General features: G+C 44.5%; 1 protein-coding gene across 6 annotated transcripts in view; it reads right to left on the minus strand.

Moving 5' to 3' along the window:
• The window catches only part of NBEA (neurobeachin), a 2,584,133-nt gene that overhangs the window by 2,129,023 nt on the left and 428,083 nt on the right, over positions 1-27,027 (minus strand). For all 6 annotated transcript variants that reach the window (XM_069640609.1, XM_069640605.1, XM_069640608.1 and 3 more), the window contains exon 8: positions 20,051-20,197. In XM_069640609.1, coding sequence (XP_069496710.1) covers positions 20,051-20,197 — 147 coding nt within the window. The remainder of the gene's footprint in view (positions 1-20,050; positions 20,198-27,027) is intronic.

The raw sequence follows: 27,027 nt of genomic DNA on the forward strand, positions 1-27,027 counted from the left end.
CAACTCTGGTCACACTCCACCATCCCCTCCCCGGGCGTACGTTGGCTGTTTTGCATGGATGGCTGAATGTCACAGCCGCTAGATGACAGAAAACATTGGAATGTCAGATTACATGTTAAAATATCATTTTCAACATGTAGTCGAAGGTTGAGAGCTGCTTCTGGCCTTGTACTTCGCATCACAGACTGGCCAGGTACTATGTATTGGCAATATCTACATTGATCAATCAGCAATCTTTTGTATTGAAAATGTACTTCTTAAATAGGAGAGATTGGAGCTTCGTCCACATTAGCACTAGTAACAGTCTAGGCGCAGCTCTGTTAATAGTGTAATAGATAAAATGGGTGCGCACATCAAGCATGTATGATAGTCGCCTCCCGAAGCCTTGGCTTTCCATTCAAAGCTCCTACTTGCTCGACATCATGCGTTAGATGCTGCCTTGCAAGTACTCAGGAGACTCAAGCTCTATGGGCTAGGCCTACCCTTCTTGAAGGCACAATTGGCGTGTATAGAGACAAGTGCAATCATGTTAAGAGCTATATCGACTGATGCACGGCACACATCTATGTATTGTGCTGGTTCTCTTAGTGGAAGTCACACTTCCAGGAGGGCATTCATAAGGGGGTTTCCGCAGTCTAGTCGCAAGCGCTTTAACCACGGTTTGCAGGTCCATGGTGTTGGAATGGCTTCTTTTGCCATATTTTATTTTTATGGGCAGCGTTACATACACGAATACCCGGGATTTGGCTGTTACTACTAGGAGCACCCAAGTGTGACTTTAGGGAGTATGCTAGCCAAATAAGGGAGCTTGGAATGCAGGTCTTACCTCATGGTACGGGACCACAATCTGAGCACATGGATAGGCGTGCTGCACCTCCCGCCGCTGTCACCATACCCGTTCTCAGCCCTTCTGCTTTCAAGGAACCACAGGTCGTTTCTGCTTTCCACCTCCCACCAGCACACGCCCTCCCCAATGTCCAAACTCCTCCCTTCACAGACCATTGTTGCTCAGCTCCCTGACGCACTCATCCAATGGCCAATATTCACAATGGAGATGGGATAGCAGTAGATCCCATCAACATTTCCCCATGGCTGACAACCTTCTGATGTTTTACTTGGGAAACGTTCTGGCACACTCTGCATGCACCATTTCTCAACTAAATGAAAAAAAAACTATTGGCACCCAGGACAAAAGGCTGGGGAATTAATAGTTACAGCACCCTTCCAGGTAGGCTTTCCCGGGTGATCATATTTAAGGACGGAGCACCGGGAAAGCACAGTGTTAACGCCTAAGCCTTTAGGTGATCCCATCTATCACAAGAGCCGTCAGTCATGGAGAGAAGAAGTTAGAAGCATTAAGTTAATTTCCTGTTGAGGGGCAGCTTTATGTACCAACAGGTCATCTGTACATGCTGTGCGTCAATTTCAGACATATTATGTAGAGGTTAACATAGGTAATTCAAATGAGCGTTGGGACCCTAAATGTGGCACCTGTATGTGAGACGATGCGGATTGCTCAGTTTTGGCGATTGTACTTGGTAGTGAGGGAAACTATGAAAGAACTTGGCTATCAATACCAACACACGAGGAAAAGGAGTTTAGTCAATTATGACGATCCAACTGAAGAAAACGCAGCCAAGAGGCCTGAAGACGTTCTCTTTCGGAACAATTCTCAGAGGTATTGGTTATCAGTACAAGGGGGTGTATTTTTGGGTTGTAGTTTTATGCAATTTGTAAATTATTTATAATATATTTGGAACGCGGATTGTGTACCTTATTCGGATTGGCGAAGTAAAGAATAACCAGGCTGAAAACCACAATTGACTAATTGAGTTTATATTTTTCCCCTGTGAGAAGGAAAGGTGAGGAAATAGGCAGTATAGTTATTGATGCTGCCTCAGTCACGGTACTTTTTATAAAGAAAACACTTTTTTTTGGCAAATCGGTTTCCGCAATAAAAAATATTCCTCTCTATGCATTGATCTTACGAAATGTTGGCCACCTCCTTTATTTGGCATATAGGTATTTTTGCTTCCAAAAATGAACGCGTGGGAGATTTATTTCTACTTTAAAACGATTAAGATTTTCACCACTTTACCAACAGAGTTGTTCACCTTCTTACTCAAAATAAGTTTCTTGACAAGTAATTTAAGTTAGTGGGATGGTGATGTCGATGTTCACGCTGACAGGATTTAGTGACTCATGCAGGTCTTGATAAGATTAGTAATAAATCGATATTTTACATGATATACTCAGTAGGACTTTCAAATAATACTTTCAAAAAACATTTTGAAATGCTTCTGGACTGAACCACCAGTGCAGGGCACAAGAGAAACATTATGTGACAAGGCATTGATGTACGCCAAAGGTTGTGCGCGAAGACCAGTGCTTGGAAAACTTGACTGTTTGGGACTGGATAACGTATGTGTTATTCACTGTAGGTTGCTAGTATTTGGGGAAGTTTGTCTGATTGAGTGTTTTCTAAATTGGGAGAAGGTCAGTGGTTTGTTTCCTTTTAAAGCTTCCTCTCCTGTTTCCGAGACTTTTAAAGACAGTCTAATTTTAGCAGAGAGAAGGCAAGAGGGGAAGCACACACTTTCAATCCCTCGCTGCTTCTGTTGCCAACTGAACCAAGAAAGTCACATTTAATCATGCACAAACTGCAGTCTTTGGACCATACAGCCTGGACTTATTCAGCCAACCCAGAAGCGCGAGGGCCCAAGAACCCAACATAACGCATGTGCTAGAATATACTGAGACTATGGTCACAAATAGAACGTGCAGCGGCGACATAAACCGCTTCAGTAAAATCATCAGGTGTCAACAAAATCTGTGGTGAAACTTGCACTCACAGGTTCAAATTCCAGCATGGCTGCTTCATTCCCCCAGGTTCGATCGATTACACTGCCCAGTAAGAGCACCGACTATTACAGCACGTATAAGTGGGAGGACATCTGCATGAAGCGCCACACACACATGTTCGATACGTATGTTCTTGAGTTCATCGGAACCTTGACCACAGGGGGCATATTGCAACTTTCGCCAGTGGGAGAAATGGCTTGCGTTGCCATTCTTTGCTATCATTTTAGCAACAAAAAATATATATATATATGTGTTGCGATTTACTGCCACCATATATGAGAGGGGTGGAAAGGAAAAATGAAATTCAGTGCCAAGAAACGATTAGTTCTGCGAAGCGTGCTTTCTAAATGAACACAATCACTCATGAAGGGGATGTGGTGTTTGGATAGTGTCTACCCCTGTGTTGTCAGCACTAAATCGGATCCATCGACACCGCTCATGTAATTCTGCAAATGCATTTTCGATAGAACAGGAGCATCAATGCGGTCACATGGTGTTTTGCAATTATATCAATAATCTCACACTACATAACAATTTAAGAAATAATAAGGGCAAGAGGTATTCAGAGAAAACAAAATCTGTAAGGGTTCCCTCAGCTGTTGCATACTTCCATAATGTCATTTGATATTGTGAATTTTTGACGTGAATGAGAGCTTCTGATCCTGTGACTCAAAGAGCAGAGACAGCGTTCTACATGAGTCAAGGGGGCAGGTATCTGCTGTTCAAGCAGGCAGCAGCTACTTCCTGAATACTATTAGGGTCTCAATTATCTTAGAATCGCGCGTGCTTGTGTGTGTGCGAGAGAGAGAGAGAGAGAGATTTCAGGCCATCACTTTTGGGTTTGAATGGGCCCTTTTTATACATTGGGGACAACGCACATGGATTTTCCTCCAGTAGTATGTTCACCTGATTCCTGGGTTTATATATTTTGGAGATATAAGTTACGATCACTCTTACAAGTATGTTACACCTGTGATAACCTATGCTGAAACTGGTATTCTTTTTGACTTGACCCAAAGTTCATAATTGCACAAATCCATTAATTCCACATCAAAATGTGACAAGTTTGCCCACTTGGGCAGCATAGTTCTCAATAAGGCGTCCTGATGACGATATCATCATTCAGTCACCGAGGATAAGGTAACAAGACCAATTACCAAATGCCTTCAGGTGTCGTATAGGATGTAATACCTACAGGAAAAAAAACTGTGCTTGTTCAAAAAAATCAAACACCCGGGCGTCAAACTCCTTTGAAAAGTTCTCACTTATGCTTTCCATGGGTTGACTGGAGCAAAACTTCACCCCAACACTAATCAAATCGCCTCAAATTCAGCGTTAAAGCACAAAGTCAAATCACTGGCAGACAAAGTAAACCCCATGGAGAAGTTGAATTGAAAGGCTCCAAGTTTAGAAAAAGCTTATATTACGTCATACTTTTTTTTAACATACAAATAAACTTGCATGCCGATTGATGAAATGTTATTTTGGAAAATATTCAATATGCTTTTGTATGTATTGAGTGAAGGTGGCCCAAATAAAGATGGATATATTGCACTAAAAGAAATTGACCAGCATCCCTTTAAGTGATGAAGTCGTTATTCTGGTCTCAGAAGAGCTGCATGAATTAAACATTTTCTATGATTTATTTGTGGTGTAAATTGAAAGATGAATGGCATGTGTTCCATAACACACCAATTACATCAATTTCACGTCCAGGACATGATGGCTACTTTGCTTTATCCTGAAATGCCTGATCTCATTTTGGGCCCCTTTTTGAGAGTCTATGTGTCTGCAGAACCTCATCTGCAAATTCTCAATGATCACTTAAGTGTTATCCGGTCATGGTATATAAACTGTAACTCCACTCTCATACATGGGGCCCTCCCTGTATCACACACCATTGATCAATGGTCTAACTTGATTCCTCAGGTCATACCCCACAGGCTGCTAAACAGGGCTAGCACCAAAAAGACATTTTACTCTCTGCTCCCATCCTCCCTCTTTCACTCGCCTGGACACAGTCCACTCCTGACTGAACTGTGAGCTATAGCACAAGCTAAATTCTAGCAGCTTATTTGTGGACTTTGGGAAAATGTATGCAATCCCACATCTTAAAAGGACTTTCCTACTTCAAGGTTCTGCTTGATCACTTTGTGAAGCCACTACACAGCCAAATACTACTTACATGTATCATAGTGAAGTACAGCGAACTGTCCAAATAAAACAGACACTCCTGGCTCACCATTATCACTCTATTTACTCACCAACCCATCTAAGTCGATCAACCAGCTGAGCAATCCCTATATTCTAAGCATGGGATCTGGGATCAAACCCATGTTGCATGGTCTTGGTCCTTAAGGGCTGCATGTTGCCCCAGAGTTATCCTCCCAGCCCAATATACATATACAAGCAGATACAAGCACACGCCCATCTTCCTGATCTACTTCTAATCAATCCGTCCAGGACCCTTTATTCCCACCTGTCTTTTTACCGTTATCCGCATAAATATTCGAGAAAAAAAACATGGTGTATTTGTTCGAATTTAGGCTCTACAAAAATGTCATACAGCCGAAAATTACAAATAAATATACCATTCGGTGCCATGATAGTGAACAAGGAGAGTGGGGGTGTCTCCCGCACCCTTGTTCACTATAGTGGTATCAGGGGTTGCACGGGTGTCCCCTGCTCCTGATAAAATGAAGTACAAAAAAAAAAACTAAGAAAAAAAAGAGGATCCTGCAGTGCCTGTTCCCATCCACTTAAGTGAAGGGAATCGGCATCGCAGAGGGATAGCGGAGACGGCAGCAGACAACGAGGTGTGCCGCCAACAGGTAAGTAAGGGGGAAAGGGGGGGAGCGGGTTGCAAGAAATGTCTGCGGGAGAAAAAAAACAAAAGTCATTTGTGTTCAAATAACTTGTTTTTTTTCTCCCTCAGAAATTTTGCATTCGAATATTTCATGGACATCCCTTTTCACCCAGGTTCCGTCGTCCAACCACACATCCAGGTCTGATAACCACAGGTGTGTTCAAAACTCTACTCCAAAGAAGCCTCCGTGCTAGAAGACCACGACAACATTACCTGGTGCAATGTACAATATATTAAATCAAAGAAAGAGGGGAAAAGGCTGGGTCATGCATATAATTCAGACGAGCCCAGCAATAGACCAAGCAGGACCAGCCTCCCACTCCTTATAGTCATTGCCCTTAAGTTCCAAACAGGCCTCAGACATTTCCAGGCAGCCTTGCTCAGAGCTTGCTCCCAGGGGATCCAGAGCTCAAAGTCACCCGTTTTTGGGATCACCTGCAGGTCCACCCAGCATTCCTGCCAATGGACAGAGACGTTGATGGCTTTGGGAGCGAGTAGGATGGGAATTATGATCCTTTCACGGTTTCACCTGTGCATTGCTCGAACCCAACCACATAGGCACCCAGGTGTTGCGACAGCCCTCAAAGCTGGACTGCCTCAAAGCCAAAGACATAATCACATCATTCTTTAAGGAATCTGGATGCAGCACAGCTGTTCCCCCTCAGGGAGAAATGACAGTGGGAGAAACACCCTGCTGGCAAAAATAACCCCCAGCCCCTCTCTGCGACAGGCACCAGTGCCGAGAACCCACAGAAACATGGAATGGCAATTATCATAACAAAATATCACCAATCGGATACTGCCTTTGTATTGCCATAGAAGCCAAAGGGTTGGCACTGCTTTAATGCCCCCGTGAATGTCCTTTTTACCTTTTTCTCAGTTGCAAAGCCACAGTGGGCAACAATAGAGAACACAAACGCTAGCTTTCATGAGTCAATCTACAAAGTCAAACATCTAAATATTTGCTCTTTGTACACCTTGACCCCTTTTTACTTGTCCGAATAAACAAAATGGGACCTCCTCAGATTAATATTCAGTTTTTACATAACGCATGTCATTGATTCAGTTGTGACCCTGCCACTGGGAGTTTGAACTTCTCAATTTTATTTTCGTGGTTCCAGTACATGAGGTTTGAAAGAGTTTGTCTATATACATTCAGTTGCCTAAAACCGCGGTATTCGCAGGGATATTAGGTCTAGAATCACAGAAGATTAGAGTCGAATTTCATTAATCAGAGGGCTCTAGATCAGAAAACTATGGAATAAGCAGTTGGGGCACAAACTTGACTTTTTTATTTTGAGGGATCCCAATACGCACACATGCTTTTTGGGCACAGGCGAGAAACCGCACTCATTGACACGGGATATTTTGGGCGAAGCAGAATAGCCGCTAAATATCACATGTGGACACACAATGGTGTGGGGTGCAAAGGAACACGTTTGGAAGCGTTGATGCACGATACTGTTTGTGCAGGTGAACTGGAATCAATCTTTAGTGCTGGTGAGGAGAAATCAGGCCCACCCAGACCCACGTCATCTGGGGAGCACTGAATCACACACATTGGAGTGTGATTGGGTTAGGTGCAGAAAGGTGAAACCAAAGGACACATTGGAAACACAATTGTTTTGGTCACTGATGGGGGACATAGTTAGGTTGGACTATGAAGATGGGGCTAACATTCTGATTAACAAACTCACTGAGAGAGGGTATCCGGCCAAGATTGTGAAACAATCAGCAAAACGAGCTTTTAATAATCATCGAGAAGCGTTATTTGAAAAGAAAAGTAGAGAGACAGTAGAGAGACCATTGGTATTTGTCAACACCTTCAGTAATATTTCTTATAAAGTTAAAAACATTATCCAGAGGAATTGGAAGAAGATAATGACCATTCCCACTCCTTTAGTGGCTTTTAAGAAAAGTACTAATATTCGCAATCTAGTGATGCGCAATGATATACAGAAAACTTATACCCCTGAAGTGCGACAAAGTACTTTATGGGGGATACCTAGGGTCATAGGGCATCATCCTTGTGGTGATTGCATTATGTGTCCACTTACCCGTAAAATGACATCTGTGAATTTGGGTTTAAAATCAGAATGGCAAATGAAGGAACATACTAACTGTCAAACAGATAATGTGATTTACATGATTAGATGGCCATGTGCCTTACTGTACATAGGAAAGACCAACAGAAAATGCAAGACACGGATGATAGAACACAAGAGTTGCCTTAAAAACCATGTTGAAAAAGCCCCCCTGGTGAAACACTTTGAAGAGAAGGGCCATTCTTTCATGGATTTTGAATGGTGCATCTTGAAGAAAGTAAAAGGAAAGACACAGGAAGATATCAATAGAAAACTATTAAATTTAGAACAAAAATTGATTTTCCTAACTAACAGTCATTTAACAGGACTTAATGAGAATATTGAGTGGCACAATATTAAATAGACTGATTATTTTCCTGTTTATTTCATCCACATTACAGGACGTGTCATGCATTGACTTTTGGTATTCCCTATCAAGATGCTTCTACTGTCAAATAGGAATTTTCTTCTAAGAGCTCACGACAGGATATGATGTGGGTAGGGTTTTTTGTATTACTCTGTGGAAATAACTAAATGTTTCTCCAGTATGGTGCGGGTGGCCCGCATATGATAACACTTTATGAACCCATGTTTACTGTATGATTAAATCCTAGTGTTGGATCTTTTGTATGATTATACTGTGCCTCTTATGAAATCTGGCATATTCTATCAGCAGAGATATCTTTAAACTTGAGACAGTCTCTGGGTAGGTAGAAACCAGCTGTGCGGCCTTAGCATTTGTATAGAAAAGGTATTTTTGGATGTTTTCTTTCTTTTTTTCTTCTTCCCTTCTTTAAAAAATATATATGGTCTGTGCCCAATTGAGGGGCGTGCAGCCATGTTTATTGACATTTTCGTGGATTGCCTTGGTTACCACGTTTGTTGTGGCGACGGCATGGCGTGTCGCGGAATGTATGACGTCATCGCGTCACGTTTCGACGTGATGACGTCATCAATGTGCGCACAAATGTAGCGCGCAATATAAATGGAGAGGCTCGCTTTTTCGAGCAGGTTAGCGGTAAAATAACTATACGCTGTTGATGGAACTCGATTTGAGCTACTGTAAAGGTAAGCAGGGGTACTTATGCTTGGTAATTCTTGATTGAAAAGTACATTTCTGTTGAAATGTCTTACTAAAGTGAGGCTTTGTGTTTGTTACACTCTAGGGAAGACGTTTGTTTCCCATGGAATACTACAAAGTAAAATAGAATTTTGGCCCAGGAAGTGTTGGATATGTTTCCGGACCTCATAAATTTGTAATATCTTAAATCGAGGGTCTCAAAGGTATGAACCTTCCTTTCTGTCTATTACTGTGTGGTCTACCTTGTGTACATTCAGGAACTCACAGAGTGTCTTATCTGATTGTTTTTTTAAACAGAACTGTTTATCTAAATTGGGTTTGAGAAAAACCCTGGAACTTTGCCCAACAGAGAGAAAAATCGTTTTTGTGAATGGAGGTGAGGCCATACTCTATTAGATTGTCTGAGGACTTGAGTTAGGGTTCAGAATAGATGTGTGTACTCGATGAGTATACTATTCATCGGGGAGCATGATTTGATGAGAACATGGTGGGATAGGTGCTAGATATCTCTCTCTAACACTGTGAACAGTGAAGGACAAAATTGCGATTGTCTTTTAAATTTGTACAACATTAAATGGATACAAGTTTGAAGCACCAGTATTTGATTAAATATATACTTGATGCATCCTAATGGTGATTAGGACGAGCTAGGCTAAGTAAAATAACCTACTTTGTCAATGTAGTAATATGTTTTTGTATTATATGTACCCCCAATTCTAGAAACTGGAATCATAGAGAGAAGTCTACAAAAAGCACAAGACAATTTTTTGCCCCTGAAGAATGTCCAGTTAATAGCAACATCCAGGACAGAAACTTATATAAGTCGGGCTACGTTGTTACGCACAGTAGGAAAGAAGAACAGTCGAATTAGCTACTGTTGAGAATGTTCTAGTAGTTGTTTGAACTTGAATATGTGCTGTGTTATCACCACTTTTATTAAATTGTATATATTTTATGTGATATAATGCATTTTTTTACGAAAATGTTTTTTGATACTTGTGCTGTTTAGCAAATGAATTAAATATGATATTTTAAATATTGAATACATGTCATTCATTAAACTTAACATAACCTTGAATTGGTTAATGGGCTATGTAAGTAGGTTTCAGATTGTTGTGGGTAACATTGTGTTTTAAGTAATATGGACATGTCCCTTCCTTTTTTTGATTAAATGGACATAGTTAGGCTACATATTACACACTATAACTCTAGATCACATAGAACTGAGGAGCAGGGGCCGTGTGAAGGGTGCAGCTGTTGGACATTTTTCCCCAGCAAGTGTTGCTGTTGAGGCCTGAGAAGGCCCTATGTACGCATCTGTAGAATGATTAAACACGGAGCCACAGGATCGTTCAACTTGCTTTAATGCTTACAGAGCGGCAACTGCCGCACCCTTGGTCCCGCTCCTCCCACGCCCCAGCGTAGCGTCCAGTACGCAAGGACCGCAATGGCGTTCCGCCCACACAACGATGTGCGCTTGCTGACAGTTGCTGCTGTAATTTTGGCAGCAGCGAATATTGTTCCTGGTACTGTACAGCAACAGCAATCATTCATAAAACGTCACAGGTCTTTCGCTATCACAGGAGAGTCTGCACGAATGGTACAATCAGAGGTGTCACTGCTGCATCAGGTGACAAAGATTTTCAGGGGGTGAATATGTCCACTATAAATGAGGGCACAAGAGGAGGGGGAAATCGTGTTAGCATGTCATTCACAGGGAGGAGAAAGGCTGGAAAAACGTGGCACAGGAAATGTGTGGCAAGTGTGAGTAGAGAGGCTTAACCACTTACTGCCTTTTCAGATCTTCTAGGGGAAAGAATAAGTAACAGCAATGGAGGCAATCGCTGAAGCAGACCCAGGGACAAAACAGTATGGTTAGGAAGGTCAAATTGTGTGAAACTCACAGAACCATACCTTCAATACGAGCACAGCTGTGGATCCACCAACAGATTAATAAACACTGGCCCTGTCTTTCCCTCCCTAGCCATTACTCCCTCTGCCTAAAACACTCTAAATCCCCTTTAAGAACTGACCCCAGGGTAAGGATGCAACATCTGTCAAGGATATGGAGGACAATCCCACAGCCCAAGTGAATGGATGGAATGACCACACAAACGAAGAGGTTGATCCGGGAACACTGCCAATAAAGCATACGTCAAAGGTGCCTCAACACCCTGCGTGCAATCCCTTAGAAAAGCACCTCTCAAGATCTTACAGTGTCAGTGTCAAGTCATCAGGATGTAGACACAGCATCACCACCAAAATATCCTATGCACAGCACCCAGAGTACCCAAAGGTAACATGAACATACTGAGCCAAGTGCCGGCATCAGCTAGCAATGACAATCTACATAGTAAAATTACTAAGCAACGCACAATGGACATCCACATGGTACTACCTGAACTGTTTGTAAGACCATTCGCCGAGGGAAGGCTGGATCCAATTCAGGTACCTAATCACTGAAAGAATTATGGGAATCAACAGCAGGCTGCCTCAGTCTTGTGGTCACTGGCCACAATGCTGCCAGCATCCCATACCAGTACAAAGGAGTCGCCTGCCGCCCCAATGTCATAACATATTACTAAATGTCAATACTCAAGCAGTCTCATCAGTCCCCCCGTAACCTATGAATCAGCCATCTGTGCCAGAGACATTCTAATGAGGCACAAAACAGCACAAGGTACCATGAATGCTGCAGGATAATCTGTCAGAGATATTAGATGAAGGGTTCTTGCCATATCCATCTATTAAGGAACCAGGGCTTAGGCAGCTGATGCAAGCAGCAGTTCTCAGACACCATTTTATTTCGTTAGTTGCTGTACCAGGGTTTAATGACCAGGTTATTGTGCAGTAGGAAAATGGCAAAGCCACTGCCCCTCACCGTCATGCATGCAAATTCATCCTCAGTCTTATGCTTCCGGACCTCACCCTGTATTGGCAGGGGGACCATCTGCGGTGCGGGCAGGGCCCTAATTGAGCATTTTCAATAATGTCACCGCAAAGTTTGAAATCGTTGTAAAAGAAAGTTCTTCTCCAGCATCAGCCCATGCCTTAGCCCACCAAGAGAGACATAAGCTTAGTCTGTTAAGGAGCTGGAGTTCAGCTCTAGCTGCAAATTAATCCCGGATCTAACCCTGTCCTAGGAGGATAGGCTTCTCTGGGGGAGGAAGACAGGGCCCCGACTGGATATTTACCTGGTGTCCCAGTCAAACAGAATCCTGACTATGGGCAAGATCTGTAAGCCCCTTTAATAACCTAGGACCACCCTTTTTCTTCTCCCCCACCCCCTCCTCTTTCTAGTCCCTCAACTGTACTAAAATACCATGTGGGTCACGCTTCCTACACGTGTGTTTTCACTGTTCCGAACTGCCACCAATGTAACATGTGCACCCTGCATATCTTTATTGGTAACTTATGGATTTATGTCTTTTGAATTAAATGTATTGGTTACATATGCACGGTCCATTTAAATTTCATTTTTTCTGTCACTCAAGGCACCCCACTGCATTGGTGCTTGCTCCCCAGATCTCCTCCCAAACCCTCCCTCAGCGTCACTTCCTACCTTTCATGCTTCTAACAATCGTATTTCGCCTTCTCACTGTTCTTCCCACTCTGCCACACAAGGCCTCTTCTCCCCTTCTTCCTCTAATACCCTTTGCAAAAGAACCTCTTTCTCACTAATCATTCTATTTGCCATTAGCCCCAAAACTCTTGGTGATGGCGATCACCAAAACCTGGATTCCCCCATGACACCACCAGCCTGGCTGCCCGTCCTCCCGATTGTTTCTTGTTCTCACTTGTCTGGTCTCTAAAAAGGTGGTGGGGTTGGTCTCATGACCAGAAAATATATATATTTCGGACTCCTCTCCCGTGACTTCACGCCTTCCTCCTTTGTCTAAATCTTTGTTCGACTCCTCGCTAACACCTCTCCTACCACTATTCTTATTTACCACCCATCGAGCACCCTCATTCTGTTTTCTGACATTGACCACTTAACTTAAAACACTGCCAGCTGGTGGCCCTGCCATCAAAATGGTTGACCTTAATCTCTCCATTATGACCAAGGCCCATGCACTCTAAACTTACCTTCACTGTCTCAAACAACTCTCTAGTCAACCTATACAATTAGCCCTAAAGATAAGGGATGCATCAGCCACTTTTGCACTCTAAAAATAGACAAATACTGCCAAAAAATCCAAATAGGCAGTACAAATACTCCCAATAAAAAAAATCGGAACAGACACGTAGAACCATGTGCCCACACAGCTCCATGGATATGTTTGAACCAGTAGTGCACCTAGTACCACAGTAACTACTATTATTACTGCCCTCACAGAAGAAGTAAACATGTACCTTTTAATGTGCATGAATTACTAGGTGCAAAGAAATAATTATTACAAAAACATTTCAGTTTTCTAGTTACAACATTTTTACTCACTTATAAAATACTCACATTGGGAATTGGACTAACATTTCATCTCAACTTTAAAACGATAGGCAGTAAAATACTCCCACTTCAAACCTTATCTGGAGCACTGTGTACAATATTATCACCCACACCCAAGGAGGCACTGAACCTCATACATATATTCCCCTTCAAACCAGTCGCACATTAAATTCACCATGCCTACACCACTGGGCTAATTTCTCCATTCTTCATCTATTACCAAATATAAATTTAAGCCTGACTACATAGTCCCGTACCTCAACCAAGACATAATCTGGTCTCCTCCATTTGCCCACTCAACTGAGCTCACTTTTATTGAATTTAACCCTGCATCAATCATCCAGTTTGATCACCTCTACCCTGCCGACTTCTACACACCCTTCCCCTGTGCCCTCAATTATTGATCGCCAGCAGCTGAGGACAACCCTGCATCGCTGCGTACACTGCTGATGCAAAAACTAATCCTGCTGTCTCCTCACTGCCTACTAGACCTCTTTACGGTCCCTTATCACAGCTCTCTACCCAGCCAAATCCTCATATTACACTGAATTATTTCCTCCCTTTTCTCATAAACGTATCCATGACCGTCCAGGCAATCTTTCTCCCTCCAAGAATTGCTCCACTAATCCTCTTTCTTCACTAATGACTGTGCCTCCTTATTCGTTTTCGAAATCATCAGAATATGGGACACCCAGCCCACCCCTCATTTTACTCTCTTCCCACCTCACCCATGATCTCCTCTCCATCCCACTTCTCCCACACTCAACATCTACCCAATCCTGCTCCTCACCAACACCACTTAACACCCAGACATACAGACCTGGCTATCAACCATGAGCTCTGAGGGCTTTACACCCGTGAGCACCTCCTGCGCCGGTCGCTCGGGTTCCAGATTGAAAAACACCTCTCCTTCAAGACCCACATATGCAAAAAAAAAAGTCAAACAGCTTGTTATCAGCTCTCCCTCCTGTGGAACTAAAAGCCCTTCCTCCCCCCAGACAGCTTTACATCCACCATTCAAGCACTGGTCCTATCTCACCTGGATGGGGGCAATGCATTCCTCGAAGGCCTCCCGTCATCCTCCCTTGTGCCCTGGAGAAGTGTCCTACATGCAGCCACATGCCACATGACCACATCACCCCAGACCTCATCGACCTTCACTGGCTTCCACAAATTACCTTCAGGTCTTGCTGCATTGTCAATAAGGCACTCGCCTTCAAGTTACTCAGCTACCCCACAGAGAAAGTCAGCATCTCCGGTGGACATTGCACCACCAGAAGCCAGGACACATGCAGACTTGAAATCCGCTGCTGCAAAGAGGAAAGGACCAGAAATCAAGCCTTCTCATCCTATGCCCCAAGTCTATGGACCCTCCTTCCATACAGCATCAGACTGGCCCCCACGCTCCTTAAATTCAGAATAGAAGTAAAGGCCGACCTCTTCAAGGAATCTATCTGCCTGAACACCTACGCCATCACATCGCCCCTCATGCCAGCTGACTCGCTAGACGGCCACCCGCCCCTATCCTAACTGCCACTTGGTACAGCTGTACCCCTCCTCTGTGCTCATCTCAATCCTTTCCCTGACTGTATATCTGTTCTGTTATCTCTGAAAAGCACTCTGTTATGCATCTGTACTGTTGTATACCTCTGTAAAGCACTCCGTTGCTTCTCAAAGCTAGGTACGCGGTCAATAAATAACATAATAATAATACTTGTGACCAATCTGGGCTATTCATCCCTTCGTCCCACAGGGGAGCCACCCCCTTTGAGACTAGGGAGATGAGCCCATTAAGCAAGACCCTCAGGGGTCTGGGCAAGCGGGATCTCATTGGGAGCAACTCCCCTCCATGGAACAAGGACTCCCATTCCTATGGGAACTCCCTATCAAGAATACATTGTCTGCATATAAGGGAATAGAAAAGACTGTTACTTCTGTTTTGGATTCGACAAATAGTGACATTACTTCAATCTCTTTGGCTTCAGTAAATGCTGGATTGTCCCTGAGCTCAAAGGTCAAAGAGGAACAACACACCTTTCGTTTGTGGTGGCAAACAAAAAGATGAAGAACCTTGAGTGGAGGAGAAAGAATCCTACGCAGAGGCGAGCAGTGTGGAGAGCAAGCTGATTGCATGGGGTATGGTGTAAGGCTGGCATCCAGAGAGGCAGCAAAGCCAAAACAGAGAGTGAGACAAGGACGGTAGAAGGACCGTCTTACCTGGTGGCATAACCATACCAAAGTCGTGATGTGCCTAGGGCCCATTAACCGACGCCAAGACCAGACCGCAGTGGAGAGATCAGATCACCGACCTCCACATGAGAAGTGTGACAACTGCCGACCCAGGAAGAGAAAGCAGAGCAAACGCTCCCGAGAAGGTAATGGTGGGGAGAAGGGCGAACGGTGCCGTCACTGAGTGCCAGAGAAATTAAAGTTACTCACTGTAGTTACTAGAGTACTTATAGGGCCTCATTACACGGATGGCGGTAAAGATTTACCGGTACCGGTAAGATACCGGTACCGGTAAATCCTTACCACCTTACTACGAGGTCCCTTTGCGGGTTGGGGGATTTAACACCTGCTTTTTGCAGGCGTTAAAAACCAACCCGCAAAGGGACCCAGGGAGCTAATTACGGTACCGCAATTTGCGGTACCGTAATTAGCGCCTTCCCCATTCCCATTATGCCCTATGGGGCAAAAATGGGAAGGGCAATGGTGGAAGGGGGAATTACTGCCCCGCCAACCTTGAAATGGGGCGGTAATTCCCCTTTCCGCCAAGGCAGTGCCGGTATTTTACCGGCATGAACCATGGCGCTAATAGCGCCATGGTTCTCCGCCATCCGTGTAATGAGGCCCATAGTCCTTATCCCCCTTTCCTCCATCTTTGTGGGCATCCCCCAACATGGGGACGGTACCGGAATCTTTGGCAGTGAAAAATTGAGCTTCCCCTTTAAAATTAGTAAAGCGTGTGGCGGAGCAGCCCCTGACCTTTGGAACGCCCACCTCCCCCGATGACCTGCCCTCCGGCGCCACACCTCAGTCCTCTTAACAAATCGGATGTTATAATACCTGGCTACACTGGATATATTAGCCCTTGTCATACAAGCGGAGTAAGTTGGGTGGGACGTATGGAGGAAAGGGGCCTTGGACCATGAGAACTCTAGTCAATAAAGTGAGTAACTAATTACTCATACATCCCATTCCCTTTCCTCCATCCTTGTGGGTGATTCCACCAAACAAGACCATAGGGTGGAGCTGTGACAACCTGCCTAATATCTAGGATGAAACAAAAAGGGTCTTCAGAACCGCCTGACCGAATTCGGCATCGTGCCTGGCGCCGATATCAAGGGAATAGTACTTACAGATGGCCGGAGTGGCCCAAGTAGCTGCCTTGCTGATGACACCCCAAGAATTATGCCTCTGAAACGCAACAGCAGTGGCCTTAGCTCGGACTGCATGGGCATGAATCCCCTCAGGAACTGGTTTGCCCAGGGCCGTGTACGCCTCTGAAATGGCCTGAACCATCCAAAGGGCGATAGGAGCTTTGGAAGCCTGGGTACGTTTGAGCGTCAATGTATTAGAGCTGAATTAAGATGGTATGCCCAACATCATTGAATGTGCCCTAATAACGTCACTGTGTTAAAAGTTGAATTTAAAAGGTATTCCCAAAATCATTGAGTGTGCCTGGTCGCATACACTTTACTGATTATCACAATATCACATTACTACGCTTACTCTCTCCCATACACCACCATTCAACTAGAACACAGCAGTACTATGACACATTCGGTAAAGCTGTTCTCATACTAACATGACCCATCAAACTACACATAATCCTAATAAAATACAGCTAGCTAGCACATACCAGCTAGCTTAGGCGTCTCCTCAGGTCTAATGCAGCCAGAACTCAGTCTGGATGTCCACCCTCCAGACTGAACACATTCAACTGATCTCAGCACCACACCTACCGCTAAGAAAGCAGCTATCATGCAAAAACCACACCAGCTGCACACATACCTGGTGCACCCACGCACTTTACAACTCTCTGCGGTTCCTAAGGGTGTTCAACCTACCAGCGCTTTGAGATCATACCAATGATATATAAGGCGCTATACAAATGCCAAATAACACAACATAACATAACACCTTGGGAAGAGGGTGAGTGTGCAAGATGACCTTGTCGTTATGAAACGTGGTGAAGGGTTTGCACGAAGACAATGCCTGAAGCTCGCTGACCCTGCGTGCAGAAATTAGTGCCACTAATAGAAATTTCTTTTAACATCACCAGCCGTATGTCCGCTGAGGATAGCTGCTCAAAGGGCTTGTGCTGCAAGGCCGCAAGAACCACATTGAGGTCCCAGACCGAATGGATGTGTGCACCAGAGGAAAACATCTGGACAACCCATTGAGGTGAGCCTTAACCACCGGGGAATTCTTGTACGCCCTGATGGCCACTAAATAGGCGTGGCAAGTATCAACATGAACGAAAGAGTGGGCCAAATGGGTGGAGAAGGCCAGCACATCATCCAGGGCACAGGTGAATGGGTCTAGCCCATTGTCACAAGCCCAATGGCAAAATCTGGTCCACTTGCTTGTATACTGGGATCGAGTAGACCTTCTGTATGATGCCCCAGTTATCTGAAAATTGAGCATGTTGTAGTCTCAGCTGATCAGGAACCAGGCTGCAAGGGCAAGCCTTGCCTGGTCTGGGTGCTCCACTGCCCCGCCCTGCTGTGTCAAGAAGCCCCTGCTGGGGATCGAGAGATGGACAGTTCCCAGGTAGCACAACTGAAGTAGGTCAGAAAACCACACCCTCGAGGACCAGCGCAGGGCGATCAGGATGAGACTGCAGCCCACTGAAGTGCGGAACTTGCAGAGGGTTCTCTATCACATCGATGGAAGAAGAAATGCGTAGCAAATTGAGGAGGAAACGCGTAGCACCTGCAGCCATGTCAGCAGAGCTGGAATGCGTCCCCCAGGGAACGCCAGCCCCAGCCCTACCAAGAGGCAGAGCAGGGGCACTTGGGAGATGTAAACAAGTCCAGATCAGGAAACCCTGAACTCGAACAGGGGCAACAAGGAGCTGCTGTGTTATTCCCACTCATAGGTGTTGAACCCCAAGCATCTGAGCTGGTCCGCTACCATGTTGCTATGCCCCGGGAGGGGGCAGCTGAAATCTGAATCCCTTCCATAAGGGCCCATTCCCAGATCGCCACTGCCTCCACCGACAATCGACCCTGAAGTACCATGATGTGATAGTGCCCTCTGCAATTTGTTCTATTTATACTCTCCCCAGAGAACGCACCAAAGCCTCTGTTGCCACTCACTCTGGACATGATGGAGCACAGTCTGGTGCCTGCAGAGGCCATTGGCATGCTCTCCTTTGTTTTCCAATTGTTTCATTGTCAGCTATCCATGCATGCCCACAACCACCACACTCACACCCGCTTCCACTGCACTCCCACCCTTAAACCATCCACCCTGAAAACAATTTCAATTCACCCCAAAACCATACCACTCCACTCCACTCCCCAAACCAAACAACCCCACCCACTGCACCTCAGCAAATTACTCCACTCTCCTCCACCCCTTACCCTACCCCCATACCACCCAACCCCACTACATCTCTTACCCTATGGGGGCTCAAATGGGAATGGGGAATGGTTCCTGCAAGGAGGAATTACCGGGTCCACCTATGTCGGAATGACCCGGTAAATCCTCATTGCAGGAACACGGTAATGGAGCCCGGTTTGGAGGCAGCCATGGTGCTAATAGCACCATGGCTACCCCCACACTCGTAATGAGGCCCCATGTGTTCCTCGTTGCAGCTTATAGCGCTGAAATACATGAGTCTAGCACTTACTTAAGATCCTTATAATTACTTGGAGTAGATTTTTCACTCAACAAGAAGAATTGCAAATGACATCAGATTCAGTGTAGAGGGTGCAATCTTTAATAAAAAGTATTTTTTCTTGAGGGATTTTACTGAACACAGTTCACCCGCATCTTAAGTGTATACGACTGGCAAATCTATTTTTTTTTTAAAGCAAATAGAGAAAAGCATCCATGGGTTCATCATCCTGCCAATCAATGACACTAAGGGACTCGAAAGTGGGCTAAGGAAACTAGCCAAGAGCCGTGTGTGTGGTACGGAAACACAAAACAACCAGGGGTTGACTGGGCTATAGGGAACTCTGAAGATTTCCTCCTGGTAGGCCACTGCACCCTGGGCCTCTTTTCTGTGATCATCTATTTTATTTCCCAATGTTCTCATAGGAAAAGGTTTGGGTTTAGTACAAATGTGTAATACGGTGCCACTTTGAACATTATTTCCAGGGCCTCATTTGGTTCCTAATCCTCCTCTGAAAACAACGATGCATATTTTAGTTGAATGAACTAAAACTTTGTCATGTGTAACATGCAAATTATGAACCAAATACATTTCAAATTGATTATTTCCCAAAAAGGGATCACCACAAGTGTGGAATAATGATATGCAAACATAAAAGGAAACAATGTGAAAGTAAAAATCCTAGTAATTTGTTAGGGTAGTTAAATGTGTTTCGGAGGACTAGTTTGCTTACTACCGAACTTTAGAATTCAAGTTCTCACATTTGTCAATTCACAGTCAGACTAAACATTCAAAATCTAATTCCTTATTCAGTCACGCATTTCAGTTATTTCATAAAGGCACAGAAGAAGGAAAGTCTTACTTTGTAACCTGGGCCTAGTTGATGTATTGCAAATATTTGGGCTGGATTAAGTGCTTCACTGAACACATAGACCGCTCCAAGTTGACCACAAAACACTCTATTGGCATCAGCAGTCTCCGAAGATCCAAGGAAGCATTTGTCATAACTCTGTGGAAAAAGATACACATTTAATTATTAATTTGTAAAAAAACATCAATAACAAAAGAGGATACTTTGGTAACAAGCAACAGCAGTCTTAATATTAGCACACCCAAATGCATTTTTCAAGGATTGGAAGAGCCATTCTTTGTGAAGCTGCATAGCTCTGAAAAGATGCAACATAAGTCAAGGGGCCAGTATCAGCAGGCTAGCACTAAAAATGAGGTTTGCAAAAACTACCTCATCATTTTCAGGAAATATCCAAGGGTGAACTGAACATAACCTTCCATGTGAGTCTAAGGACCCGATTCTCATGTAGGCCCAGTGAGTATGCTAAACAGCATGCTTATCTGTGCCTTTTCTTGACGACCAGAAACCACAGTTATTCTCAAGTGGGCCAGGGCATCGTCGCAGTGCATTGCCTGCAATCTGCCTGTTTCTGTGGAGAATGGGTGGATTGCAAAATTTCGCAAGCATTTTCGTAAAATAACAAGGAAAAGAAAATGTTACTAAAGTGCGGCTGAGATCTTGGCAAGTAATGATAATTTTCGCAGGACTATTTCCTGCCTTGTGCGTCTGATTAAGTCATACTTCATGACCTAGGTCATGAGGTATTTCTCAACATGAGATTTCTCAACATAAGAAATCTCTTGAAATGACGAACACGGTTTCATGTGGCACTCCTCCACAACAGCGACAGCAAAGTAGTGCCGTACTTGTGCACCACTTTGTGCTGTGTGCGAAACTGGAGGAGTGTCAAAGGAATCGTCATGCAAAATATTGCATACCGAAAGTGCTGGTTGCTAGGTTGGTTTATCACCCAGCCTAGCAACTGGCACATAGATTCCAAAAGTGGCGCAATCGCTCTAACTTCAGAACAAAGCACCACCTTCATAATAGGTAAGTACCGAAAAGGTCACCAATGCATTCTGCAAACTTTTCGGTACTTAACACCACATTCAGAATCGAGCCCTTGGAGTCACCACCAACCAAACTGCACCTATTTTGCAATCAAACTCAATGTACCTTGCCATTAAAAACAGAGGTTCTAGGGAGATCACTTGGGGTGCAGGCAAGATGGCTGCCTGATGTGCCAGCTGCTCAGAGTTCTAAGCAACTACCTTGGTTAAATAAGGAGCCATCCCCTCCCAGTGCTCAAGCGAAGTAGCAGAAAACCTGTGAATGCCCCAGACGCTCAGAGAGATGTGGGTTCCCGTGGAACCAGATTCCGCCAAACAAGAAAGGATTGGACCAGCCCTTGCTAACTTCAATCTCTCTATCTCTAACACCCTTGATACTCTTGCCCCTGCCATGAGGATCCGACTGAAGCCTTTCAAGAAGTGCAGCTCTTGCTACGACTCTGATCTGGCTGCTCTTAAATGCAAGTGAAGGGCAGCTGAGCAGAAATGGAATTCGTCAGGCGGGCCCCTCTGACAAACTAGCCTGCTGACTCCTTCAAAGGCAATATCGAGTCTGAATCCACACCAAGAAAACAGTCTTTATTCAAGCCAGCCTCTCTGCGGCATCAAACACGGCCAAACTTTTCAAAGCCTGTAAGGAACTTGTCAATCCTACAGCAGCATCCTCTTCGGTCACACCCACCCAGGACCTTTGCTCGGCCCTGGCAGCACACTTCAGCGCAAAAACCCAAGACATCCTTTCCTCTCTCACTTCCGCACCATATCATACACGAACACCTATGGAGCCTCCCTTGCCCCCTCCACCACCTCTCTTCTCGCAATCCCATCACACCTGATGAGGTTGCCAGAAAAGTCTGGTCTATTAAGGCTACATCCAAATAGGTGGAGCTCTGCCCCTCGAAAACCATCAAGGACAACTTTGACTCGCTCGCTCCAGCCTTGGCTGATCTCTGCAATCTCTCTTTTGCCACTTGAGTTCTCCCAACCTCTCCTAAGCACTCCCCCTTGTGCACCCTCTGCTTAAGAAACCCTCTGCCGACCCTTCCATTCCGGAAAACTACCTCCCCATCTCTATCATCCCCTTCCTGGGCAAACTCCTGGAGAAGCTTGCTATCTCTCAGCTCACCCTCCACACTGAGTCTGCTGGTTGCCTCCACAAGCATCAGTCTGGCTTTAGAGCATCCAGAGGCACGGAACCTGCTTTTCTTAACACCAGTGATGACCTGCTCTGAAATCTTTACACTAACAATCCCTCTGTCCTCATTTCTCTTGACCTCTCCACTGCCTCTGACATGGTAAATCACAACATCCTGATTGCACGTCTCCACGACAGCCTGGGAATCACAGGTCAGACTCTGGCATGGTTAAGCTTCTTCCTTTCGGACAGCTCATCCCAGGTGGAACTTGGACCCTTTCTCTCTACCATCTCTTTCAACCTGTGGCATTCCCCAGGGTTTTAACCTATCCCCCTGCTTTTTCAATGTCTACATGGCTGCCTTGTCACATGTGATTGCCACTTTCATCTCTAACTTCCAGTGTTATGTGGATGACACACAACTCTCCTTCAGGCTACCCTCAGCCACCTCCTCTACTTCGCTCATATCTGACTGGCTGTCCGCAATTCAGTCATGGTGTGCTGCAAAAGACCTCTGCATCAACTCCAGTTAGACTGACATCGTTTTTATTGGGACAGTTCCTGCTTTCCCACTCACTGGCTGGCCTCCCTTGGCTCTGTGCCCGGACCCACCTTTGAGACAAAAAACCTTGGGGTCATCTTCGACTCTACTCTCTCCTTTCTCCACTCACATTTTGGACATCTCTAAAAAGTCCAACTACCAGATGCACCTTCTCAGAGGAACTCTTCTGTTTCTCACCTTCCCCAGCAGCTCACTGTCTCCAGAGTCCTGGTTCTCTCAAGGCTGGACTACTGCAACAGCCTCTTTCTCAACCTCCTTGCCTATGCTTTGCGCCTTCTGCAACTCAGCCAGAACTGAATTTCAAGACTTATCCTTGGCCTCACGCCCAGGGTCTGCATCTCTCCGGTGCTGAAATCCCTCCACTGCCTCCCCGTAGCTGCAAGGATCAAGTTCAAGACCCTCTGCATTGTCGCCCCTTTCTGAGGCCTGGAACCTTCCTATCTGCAACAATGCCCACCTAAATCACCTAAATACGGTCCCTCCCGAGCCCTCTGCTCATCTACCTCCAACCTTCTGTGTGTGAGCCGTTCCTCCAAGCAGAGATTTGGCAGCAGATCTTGATCCTCAGCAGGGGCCTCCCTCTGGAATATCCTCCCTGCTGCCCTCTGTCTTGAGCCTGATCTCCTGAAGTTCAGGAAACTCCTTAAGACATTCCTCTTCTCCTCTTTCCCTCTCGCTCTACCCCGCTAACCTCTCTCTCCGGTCTATCCCTCCTTTTCCACAAAGCTTGCTGACTGGCCGCTGGGTGTATCCCTGCCAGTCCTCTCGCACTGCCTCCGGGCATGCATGTGCCTCATCAATACTGCACTTGGTTAATGACCCATGAAAGTGGCATCTCTCAGCACTTACCCCAGTTTTCTGACTGACTGGGCGCCGGTGGACCCCCCTGCACTTGTCTTCCCCCTCCACGCCTCACCTGTCCTCTACCGCCTGTGCACTTGCAAGATCTGAACGTACCATGCCTGAAGATAGTCTATCTTCCCTGTGTCCCCTGCTCACATGGTGGCGCCTCAATGCACTTGGAAAAACTACAGAATCGTCGTCAGACCCATTTGCTTTTATCTACACTGTTAATCGTATTATATGCATTTACTCTGCCTGTGCAGACTTGTATCGTTCAGAAATTCAATGGCTCTGAATGACTTGTTTTTTCCTCTTGTTCCCTCCCTCCTTGAGCACTTTGAAACACTTGCCTTGTGTATAGGTGCTTTACAAATAAACATTACCGTACCAACCACAGCTAAAGAGATCAAGAGAACACAATCCACAGTCAAAACGCATTGAATTCTTATTACTCTAAGAAACCATCAGCAGATCTAGGTTTTAATCCAGACAGGAGTGGTCTTTCCTTTTGTAATAAGCTGTAAAATTACAAATTAAACATTTCAGTGATGCTAGTATTCATGTTGCATGCCTTCATCCTTTAACATTTTTCCATCACAAAGTTATTTGCCTCAAGATTTGTTTCTTTCTATTGTTAGAAATTAGGCTGTAGGAGACATTGGCAATGTTGGAAATGTCTTACAGTCGTTTTTCTCTAAACTACTATTTGTAAACAAATTCCTTTTTTACTTATCTTACACATTCTTTCAAAATGTGGGGTGCACAAAAAGGATTCAGGAAGTAAAGGGCAGATCATTTAACTATCTGACTGAACTTGAGGTGTGCATGCTCAAATGTTAATCTCTCTCAAGGGGTGCACATATTGCGGTTAGCTGGGGAGATCGTTCAACCAATTAAGTGATTGCTTGACATCTGTGTGCAACCTACAGTCACGGGTTTGAATCCCGGCAAGGCCGACTGAACCCTTCACCCTTCTGTGGTTTACAAACTGAGTGCTATTGAGTTAGGTAATAACCCATTAGGATGAAATGTAGAACGTGGTATTTGATCAGTCAGTTCTGTATTTGAAGATTCAGAGAATGTACAACAATCCATATTGGCAGAAAGGAAGACCTCCAACTACCAGTCTGTCTACAAAATTCTGTCAACTCAAAACGACACAAGTCCCACAGAGGGCCACCATAACCAAGCAATGATTCATGAGGCCAAAATACAAACAGAAAGCTTCACAAATTAGCCTCATTTAAAAAAAAAATCACATACCTAAAATAACGGGTTAAAAAGGGAAACTAGCTATCAACAGGCATGTGCTGCTTATAAAATGTATGAAGGGTATCAGATAAAAACATTAATAGGGTGTTCAATGCACAACAGTGCATCCACCATCATGCAGACAGATGCAGATTTGCAAAAGTCACTAAGTGTCTGATTTTTTTAATTCTTTTATAACCCGCTTATTACTGGAGACCAGTCTCTAAGCGCCGGACCAGGATCCGAACCTGTGTTGCTCTGCATTTTTCTGGTTTCCAAGACAAACGGGTTGCCCCTTTGCTGCCCTACCAGCCCACGCCGCGACCGGCTCAAAGAAAAGCCATTTCATTTATTGCATTAGATACCATGCCAATGGTTGCGGCTGCTGCATGGTATCATAACATTTTTAAAACAAATAGTTCAAAATAATTAGGTTTCAATTCATCATTATAACTGCAAGATGGACGTCATTGAGCAAGTGATTAAGAAGGAGAAGAGCAAAAAAAGGTATGTGCTAACGTCCAACTGTGATGGAGTGAAAAGGGAGAAAGGCCAGAGGACTGCATTACAATCTTTTACATTCTGCAAGAGTAATTTAGAACAAGGTTTAGCAGAATTGCCTGGAGAGACACGCAGGGTAGGGATTAGTTAAATGTCTTAATGTAATGTCTCTCTGAAAGCCATTCATTACAAAGAAGTGGATCGGAATTCTGCCAATTCATTAGAACCTATTTTTAAAGCTATTTCACCCTCAGGTTGTGGAGACTTCTTTCCCATTCTTATTCTCAGATGTTATGCATTTTTACATGCGGCTCCAATGGATTTTCCACATTAATGACTTGGGTCATAGACCAGCATCTAGACATGCATAGCAGCAGTATTACAATTTAGGGAACTGCCAGATCAAGCAAAGAAAGCCGTCCTCCTAGGATTGCACTTTCCTGTGTAATTAATCTAGCCAGGTGCACGTGGTGCAATAGAATTGATGACACCCTTTAGCAACATATTTAAAATGTGATCTTTTAGTTTCTAAAGACATTCCCCCTCCTGGTTTCCCTGTCCATGTCATTTCATATATCTGCTCACAGTTCCATGGAGACAGCACTACTGGTGTTGAACTAAAGTAAACTGGGTATGATCAGCTTCAAGTCTACTAAATTCAATGCACTTGCTTATGTTGCCTCGAGGACACCTTGAAATAGGAGCCTTAAGATCCAGAGAAAGCACATTCAGATATCCATTCGTTTCACTTTTAAAATGTCAAAATCTTTACAGGATACAGTGGAAAATGCGAAATAACAGCCAGCGAAGAATATGAATGAAGCGGATCATTGGGTAAGTGCACAAAGAGACCACCTTAAGCACCACCTCAGGAGGGATCAGAGTAGTTCAAAAAGGAAATATGAAGAACAAAGTTGCTAAAAAAGGCTTAACTTGCCATTCGATGTAGACAAACCAGCACACGCCCATGTGTTCAAGCGTAATGCTTTGGTGCCATGATCACTCGGCAGATTTTAGAGCATGCTTCCTCTCTCACGTGCCTCCAAAGGACCGACAATTAAACGATGCAAAAGAAAGGTTGTGACGAAAAGACTTCTACTCTGCAAATGTAGAAGCAAGGCTACTAGTGGAACCGCCTACTCAGCCCCCATAATTCTACAAACCAAATCATAAAGGCAAAACAGCACAGCTGAGAGATGTACCTCCTTTGCCTTCTGTGGTAATGAGGGTTGAGGAGAGGATATACTTTTAGAAGGGCTGTAACTGTGATCCAGGAGCAACCCAAAAAGCAAACTATAAATGTCCAAAATAAAGGAATGTCCAATCAAAGCTCTATAAAATATATACACTAATTAAACACACCAATGTACAAGTAACTATTAAACACACTATACAAAACCACCAGTGTAAAGGAAATACAGAAATGCAGGAGATAGAAAGATGAAGCACTCTGGGTAATGACAGGGATGAAAATGCAATCAATGAATTTAATAGGATATATGTCTATCAGTGTAAAAAGCCACAAAAGGTCTCTTAACCAGACTCTACGAGCTGCAAAAGGTGGACCAGGGGGAAGGGTAAGTTCAAAGTAACTTAGTTCAATGTTGGGTGGTGGACGGAGTTGAGC

The sequence above is a fragment of the Ambystoma mexicanum genome, chromosome 7q (assembly GCF_040938575.1).
Source record: "Ambystoma mexicanum isolate Mex_15411 chromosome 7q, UKY_AmexF1_1, whole genome shotgun sequence".
Classification (NCBI taxonomy): Eukaryota; Metazoa; Chordata; class Amphibia; order Caudata; family Ambystomatidae; genus Ambystoma; species Ambystoma mexicanum.